The sequence below is a fragment of the Cydia amplana genome, chromosome 4, assembly GCF_948474715.1.
Source record: "Cydia amplana chromosome 4, ilCydAmpl1.1, whole genome shotgun sequence".
Classification (NCBI taxonomy): domain Eukaryota; kingdom Metazoa; phylum Arthropoda; class Insecta; order Lepidoptera; family Tortricidae; genus Cydia; species Cydia amplana.
In genome coordinates, this window is record NC_086072.1 from 12,523,593 (window position 1) to 12,531,913 (window position 8,321).

The window sequence follows — 8,321 nt, forward strand, 5'->3', positions numbered from 1 at the left end:
TTATTATTACAAAATATGTATATATTAATACATAATTGCTGATAATAAATACCACTTATTTTGATTTTATAAGTGTAATACTTTTTTTACAATAAACTTAATATTGTAATAAAAGAGCTTTTGTAATGTTTTAACCCAACTCGCAATGACCAATCAGCGAGTTGCATCACAGCTGGGTTGTCGAAATCAAATCTTTTCCGTTAATTTTAAGTCGGCCGTCAAGCAAGAGAAGCTACATTACCAAGTGCGTTAGAAATTTTGTGTTGCAATGATGTCTCGCAACTGATTGAGGCTTGCAACTGTAGCTTTTCAACATTATTTACTTGAACTGCAACGTTCTCAATCATTTTAAGAAAATATAAAGTTACTTCGGTAAAATTGTAGAAAGAAATGGAGATCCAAGTGAGGAGGCAACAACGATTGGTAAGCCATGGTTGACGACGTGTTAATTAAATGGTGTTATTTATATTATTTTCAAACAATTTAATCTTATTTCTTGCAACAGGTCAATCTTCATGATCAAGAAAACGCGAATGTCATTAAAGGAAAAAGCAATGCAATTCTCCCTATCAAAAGACAGGGGTTGACTGCTCGCGGAGCCTTGGGTGATCTGAACACCAACGCACAGGCTCAGCGGGACATTGCAATCGGGAAAGTGGCAGTAGCCACCGCAGAATATGAGAAGAAGGCTACTTTAAATCGGGCCACAATCAAAAGGTAAGAAAGCAGATCTACCCTCAAGTTTGTAATCGCGGTAATGATTTGCAGTTTTGGATTCTTGGTCATGTAGTGTCTCATCTCACCTGTAGTTTTAAATGATACTTCTATTTGTTATAAACATCAATAACTCGAATCTTTTGAGCATTTAAGTTTTTATTCCTATTGTGTGCCTTAAATATTTTGTTTTTACTTCCATGTACTTCCATGTCTTATTAATACAATACATGTTCTTTTGAAGCTATGTTAGTTACTTAAATTTAGTATTATTTTCAATTTGTTACGGCACTTGATGCATTTTATTTGCATTGCAGCAACTATAGCCATGTGCGTTCCAAGATTGACACAGGCTTGGCGGCCGCCAAGCCAATAATTCAGCCCTCTACAAGGCCACCATTGAGACGAGAAGAAAGCACAGCCGGGCTCGCTGCTAAAGCCATAGCCAGAACTAAGGTAAATTTTACCCTCATATTTCATAGTAATTTATAGATACTGGCTAATAAATTCTATAGGACATTCTTTCACAAATAAATCCTACTGCAAGTTCAATCTGGCTTGTGATGTGGGTACTAAGCAGTTCGGGAACAAATGTTTATGCTCGTTCTTATTACACAGATGTTTTTATTGGGATTTAAACCAAGGTTAATATAGGCTAGGACAAACTGGTAGCCAAACTTGTATCTCAATATCTCAGCTACTCCATACAGTATACAAGTCTTATGTTTTTACTGTACAGCAGACTTGTTAAAAACTAGCGACCTGCGGCTTTGCACGGGTTAACAAATTATACATAAACCTCTTGAATCACTCAATTCTTAAAAAACGCGTCAAAATCCGTTGCGTAGTTTTAAAGATCTAAGCATACATAGGGACGGACAGAAAGACAGCGGGAAGGGACTTTGTTTTATACTATGTAAAGATTTGCAAGTCCTGATTTTTAATTGTATTCAGTATTATTCTTACAGTACATTTCATAAAACATTTTCATCTTGCGTTATATCAAGTTATTTTCAAAATTTGTCCTCCAGGCGGTCCTCAAGGAGACTCGACAAAACAAGACCAACGATGAAAACATATTGAAGCCAAGAAAACAGTCCCAGGACTCCAAGAAGCTGTCAAGATTATCAGCTGTAAAAGAAGATGCTAAACCAGTATTAAAAGAGCCCACAGAATCATTGGGCAAACTGAAGTTAGCTGAGACTGTAAATAAGGACTCGCAACTTGAAAAGAAGCATCCTCTGTTGCCCGCGGATGTAGAAGATATTGATGCCGGTGACAATAACAGTCCTTTGCTTATGTCATGCTATATTAAGGACATTTACCATTACTTGACTGAGCTGGAGCTGAAGTATGCTATTGAGCCTGATCATTTGAGAAAACAGGTGAGTGCTGATTAGAATTAGAAACTAGACTTACAGCTAAGTTGTCTTTTTTTAGTTTTTTCCTTGAAGGGTGATAAAATGTTTGACCAGACCCTAGAATAAAGGTATTGATTGCCTTATTTATTTCATGTATTTGCTAGACTTTCATCACAAAATAAAAGATTATATATATTTGTTCTAAACAATATGTGGGTCTGTACCCACCCATGTGGGTGACTTCACCTGCAATAATATGTTACTCTTCGAAGACTGTAAAAATATTTGACACACTCTTATGGCTCTACAAATAAGATTGTGTCAGATATTTTTGCAGCCTTTGATGTGTAACATATTATTACAGGTGATTGTTCTCCTGAACTGGATAACCAGAGAACATGGGTATTGCATAAAATGTATTACAGTACATATGGCACTTTAAAGTTTCGACATACGCACGAAAAGTGCTATTTTACGCACTAGTGCGGAAAAGTAGCCCCATATGTACTGTAAAATGTATTTTTTTAGAGCAGTATAGGAATTTGTGATCACACCTAGTGTTACCTTTTTTCTTTAAAGTAAGTTAATTACCTATTTTGTATTTAGTTAGTAGGAGAAGCCATTTGCTAATTACTTCATGATTAAAAACTGCATTTGCTAAAGCTAGTATTCAAACGCTAGTGTTAGTGTAAGGCCTGAGGGAGCGTTCAAGTATTACGTAACGAATTTGGGGGGAGGGGGGGTCTTGTAAAACGTTACGATGCGTTACAGGGGTGGGAGGAGGGGTTTGAACTACGCGTTACGTAACATTGTTTTATAACCCTTCAGAACTTTTCGCCACTTTACGGTACTTTACGCCACATAATTGTGGCCTTTAGGTAAAAAAATAGTCACTTGGTGGTTACGTAACGTTTAACTAGGGGGAGGGGGGGGGGGGGGGTACAGAAAAACGTTACGGCGCGTTACATGGGGGGGTGGGGGGGTCAAAAATGTCGAAAAATTGCGTTACGTAATACTTGAACGCTCCCTGAGTGGACGCTCGAGTCGGGCGTGCAGCGGGGCGGGGCGTGCGGCGTGCATGTTAAACAAATGCAAGCGTATAGGAGCGGCCTTAGCCCGACGCCACGCTGCACGCCCCGCCGAACGCTCCGCTTCGAGCGTCCACTCAGGCCTTACACTTACACTTAGGTAGTAAGTAGATACATTCATGTATACATCATTTGTCTTTAAAAAATATTTTTTTTTTTTTTTTTTGCAGTCTGAGATCACTGGAAAGATGAGGGCTACACTCATTGACTGGCTGGTGGAAGTGCAGCGCCAATTCTCCCTAGTTTTGGAAACATTCCATTTAACTGTTGGAATTATTGATAGATATTTACAGGTAAAAAATATATATATTCCTGTTTCTTCTTTCATTAATTGCTATATGCTTATGCGAAAGTATAAAGTACTTATTTTAATTATTAACATCTTATCAAAATATAGTAGTCTGTTGAGTTTATTACTTGCATGTTTTGTGCCAATGTTTGAATTATGAAGACAACTATATGATACTTATGCTGCTAGAGTATATATAGGGTACATATGAAAGAGTGTGCGTGTCATATATGGTGCACACTATAGGTAAGAATGGTGAGCTGTAATCGATTAACAGTAAACAATTGATCTATACATTTTTTTCCTATCGGTCGAGAAATAATATGCGCATTGTCATTTTTCATACATTCTATGATCGCATGCGTTCAGCGCTGCGTCTGTTTCTGACGTAATGTTTTGTGTGCATTTACGAAATAAATGATTATGATTAGGCTTAAATTAACGTAAAGTTTCATATGTAGGTACCGGAAAAAAAAATCAGGTAAGTGTGCACCGGCCATTCATATTCTGCCATTATTGAGTTAAAGTTCAACTTATAAATTCATTTCAGGCGGTGCCAAATGTCCAACGCAACCAACTGCAGCTAGTCGGCGTAACAGCGATGTTCCTGGCGTCCAAATACGAGGAGATCTACGCGCCGGAGGTTGGAGACTTCGTGTACGTGACGGACAACGCGTACAGCAAGGCCGACGTGTTCCAGTGCGAGAGGGACATTATGGCCAAGCTGGGCTTCTGTCTCGCTCGGCCCATACCGCTCAGCTTCCTTAGAAGGTAAATTCCCATAATCATAGATTTTGTAGCAAGCAATCAAGACTGAAAAAGCGGCCAAGTGCGAGTCGGACTCGCCCATGAAGGGTTCCGTATTTAGGCGATTTATGACGTATTAAAAAAAAACTACTTACTAGATCTCGTTCAAACCAATTTTCGGTGGAAGTTTACATGGTAATGTACATCATATATTTTTTTTAGTTTTATCATTCTCTTATTTTAGAAGTTAGGGGGGACACACATTTACCACTTTGGAAGTGTCTCTCGCGCAAACTATTCAGTTTAGAAAAAAATGATATTAGAAACCTCAATATCATTTTTGAAGACCTATCCATAGATACCCCACACGTATGGGTTTGATGAAAAAAAAAATTTTGAGTTTCAGTTCGAAGTATGGGGAACCCCAAAAATTTATTGTTTTTTTTTTTCTATTTTTGTGTGAAAATCTTAATGCGGTTCACAGAATACATCTACTTACCAAGTTTCAACAGTATAGTTCTTATAGTTTCGGAGAAAAGTGGCTGTGACATACGGACGGACAGACAGACGGACAGACAGACATGACGAATCTATAAGGGTTCCGTTTTTTGCCATTTGGCTACGGAACCCTAAAAACGGGTACAATTACCACCACGTAAAGCTTAGATAATATGTAAAATCGTCAGCGCCAACGCGCGGCTACGTTCCGTTCCCTCGAGATGAGATCGAGATGGCTTTAAGTGGTAAGAACGTTGCTTGTACCTGTCGCCCTCATATATGATGACCGCACCTCGGTCGGTACGTTATATCGGAGCGGTCAAGGTCACAAAGCCTTTTTATAAGTACCTGGACTTGAAAATGCATGTTCAGATATTTTTGAGCACATTGGTGACTCTAGCAAATTTTATTTCTGCCTCACTGAAGACCATAGACGTTAGTATTTACTGTATTCTATATCTGGCATGTTCATATATCAGGGTTCATACTTTCTAGTAGGGTTCGGAAAATATACTACTGTTACAGTTTTATATCAAAACACTAGGCCTCAGTATATCTATATAGGTTACATTTTGTATGAAAGCTTGAAAGTTAAATGAAGAAGCGCAGCGTCTGCAGCGCCTCATCTTATGTTTCATCTGTCTGACGTGCATCGTTTGTGCTGCAAACTTCAAGAGACCGCGAATATTGTTACAGCTTCATCAAAGTTGAAAATCTAAAAGCTTGTTCACAATATACACTATTATTTACAAAGGCAGAGACATGCTTTTCATACGAATTTGTTTTAATTTTCAGGTTTGTTAAAGCTGCTCACGGGACATCAAAGAACCATCATTTGGCGAAGTATTTTGTAGACCTCAGCCTGATAGAATACAGCATGGCACACTACCGCCCTTCAGAGCTGGCCGCCGCCGCTCTGTGCCTTTCCCTCTACTTGCTGTCTAGAAAGACCCTTGAAGAAGTCTGGACTCCCACAATGACCTACTACTCAGAGTACTCTCTGGAACACCTCAATCCTATTATTCGGAAAATAGCGAGAATCGTCGTCAATGTGAAGAACTCCAAATACAAGTCTGTATACAACAGATACTTGGACCCTAAACTAGCTAAGGTATCGGCGCTCCCAGAACTGAAGGAAGAGGCCATCCAAGAACTAGCAAAGATACCTTCGACAACCTACCTATAGAGCTGTATTAAGTATTAGGAATATTTTAGGTATCTGTATTAAAACTATGTGACTTAGTTGTAATTGTGTGAGAAACAATCATGAATGGACTGACATATGTTAATGTTTGATTATGTACCTGCCCGTTTGTTTAGGAATTTTATTTTTAGACTTTCTTTGACATGGAAATAAAACACTGACATGCTTGATCTGGTGTTAGATATTCGATTTCTATAAAACGCTTTTAGGTATGTGATTATTTTGGAATAATTTATCTTTTGTAATATACTTGTATTGATGATTGATAGTTTTTTCTTCAACTTGTTTCCGAGGTTTCATGTAATCTCACCCGAAATTCACATACTTTCTTGTTAACTTACTTAGAATACCTCCGTGATATTCTAAATTAGAAATATATTATATAATTATTTGTATTTAGATGTATTGATATTATAAATGTAGGATTTAAAAACTATGGACCAAAATGTAACATTTTAACCTGGTAAGTGTGTTTTAAAAGTGGAAATGTAATTTTGATAGACCTGTGATTAGATTATATTATGGTGTAATTTGTTAAAAATAAATAAAATATGTTTTACAAGTATTTTTATTTTATTATTTCTTGGGAGTAAAATTCTTGACCTAGGTCCTAGAACTGCAGGCGAAAATGAGTGCTTGATACTCGAGGAACAAAATTTGTTTTTCACATCACCAATTCCAAAAAGCGCTTTTTCTTCCCTGCTAGGAGGGATCAAAGTGGCACTTACGTCTATTCTAGGACACATTTTTTTTGCACATAACTTTTTTAGCTTTAATAAGATTTATAAACATAATTACCATAGGTGATGTGAAAAGCTGTATAGTGTCACGTGGTAGCAAAATTATTTCCGTCTTGGGCGTAACGCACTTGAATACCTCACTACGCTCAGGATTCTACTTTAGAATCGTTCGCTTCGTTTATAAATATACATGTAATTTTGCTCCCTTGTAACACAGTCTTCGGCCGCCTACGTAACCGGGGCTTCGTAACCTGGTTTAAATCGAAGCTTTTTTTACTTCCCCGTAACTGGCTTGGGTGCTTCGGTTAAGCACCTTTTACTCGTACGTAACTGGCTTCGATCAAGTAATTTTTAACCGCCTTCAAAAAAAAAAAAAAGGAGGTTCTCAGTTTGACCCGTATGTATGTATGTATGTATATTTGTTCGCGATTATCTCGCGTTTGGCAGAACCGATTTTGATGCGGTTTTCAGAAAAGTGTTTGTTATATTCTGGAGAAGGTTTTAGTTTACACAGATCTGAGCTGATGCTGAACCCTGGCTGTACCTAGTGGAACTCAGGTTTGGTGCAACATACGCACACGCTGTTTTGGTCATCCGACGCGTCTTGATGAGCACTTGGGAGAGCAGTACCCAAGATAGAGCTGATGCTGAACCCTGGCTGTACCTAGTGGAACTCTGGTTTGGTGCAACACACGAACACGCTGTTTTGGTCATCCGACACGTCTTGATGAGCACTTGGGAGAGCAGTACCCAAGATATAGCTGATGCTGAACCATGGCTGTACCTAGTGGAACTCAAGTTTGGTGCAACATAGGCCCACGCTATTTTGGTCATCCGTCACATCTTGATGAGCACTTGGGAGAGCAGTACCCAAGATAGAGCTGATGCTGAACCCTGGCTGTACCTAGTGGAACTCAGGTTTGGTGCAACACACGCACACGCTGTTTTGGTCATCCGACGCGTCTTGATGAGCACTTGAGAGAGCAGTACCCAAGTTAGAGCTGATGCTGAACCCTGGCTGTACCTAGTGGAACTCAGGTTTGGTGCAACATAGGCCCACGCTATTTTGGTCATCCGTCACATCTTGATGAGCACTTGGGAGAGCAGTACCCAAGATAGAGCTGATGCTGAACCCTGGATGTACCTAGTGGGACTCAGGTTTGGTGCAACACACGCACACGCTGTTTTGGTCATCCGACGCGTCTTGATAAATCATCTATCTATCTATCTATCTATCATAGGCCCAGAAAAGCGGTTTTCAGAAAAGTGTTTGTTATATTCTGGAGAAGGTTTTAGTTTACACAGATCTGAGCTGATGCTGAACCCTGGCTGTACCTAGTGGAACTCAGGTTTGGTGCAACATACGCACACGCTGTTTTGGTCATCCGACGCGTCTTGATGAGCACTTGGGAGAGCAGTACCCAAGATAGAGCTGATGCTGAACCCTGGCTGTACCTAGTGGAACTCAGGTTTGGTGCAACACACGCACACGCTGTTTTGGTCATCCGACGCGTCTTGATGAGCACTTGAGAGAGCAGTACCCAAGTTAGAGCTGATGCTGAACCCTGGCTGTACCTAGTGGAACTCAGGTTTGGTGCAACATAGGCCCACGCTATTTTGGTCATCCGTCACATCTTGATGAGCACTTGGGAGAGCAGTACCCAAGATAGAGCTAATGCT

General features: G+C 39.4%; 1 protein-coding gene across 1 annotated transcript; it reads left to right on the forward strand.

Annotated features, from left to right (window-relative positions):
- The first annotated feature begins 185 nt into the window (after positions 1–185).
- LOC134663286 (G2/mitotic-specific cyclin-B2) lies at positions 186–6,463 on the forward strand. Its single transcript, XM_063519700.1, has 7 exons — positions 186–423; positions 506–717; positions 1,032–1,170; positions 1,746–2,099; positions 3,334–3,456; positions 4,003–4,223; positions 5,493–6,463. Exons 1-7 carry the CDS (start codon positions 391–393, stop codon positions 5,881–5,883), a joined length of 1,473 nt encoding a protein of 490 aa, XP_063375770.1. The 5' UTR covers positions 186–390; the 3' UTR covers positions 5,884–6,463.
- Positions 6,464–8,321: the final 1,858 nt, after the last annotated feature.

Coding starts and splice junctions, on each gene's coding strand:
- LOC134663286 (XM_063519700.1), top strand. CDS start 391: ATGGAGATCCAAGTGAGGAGGCAACAACGATTG. Junction 718..1,031: donor AATCGGGCCACAATCAAAAG/GTAAGAAAGCAG, acceptor TTTGCATTGCAG/CAACTATAGCCATGTGCGTT. Junction 3,457..4,002: donor TTATTGATAGATATTTACAG/GTAAAAAATATA, acceptor AATTCATTTCAG/GCGGTGCCAAATGTCCAACG.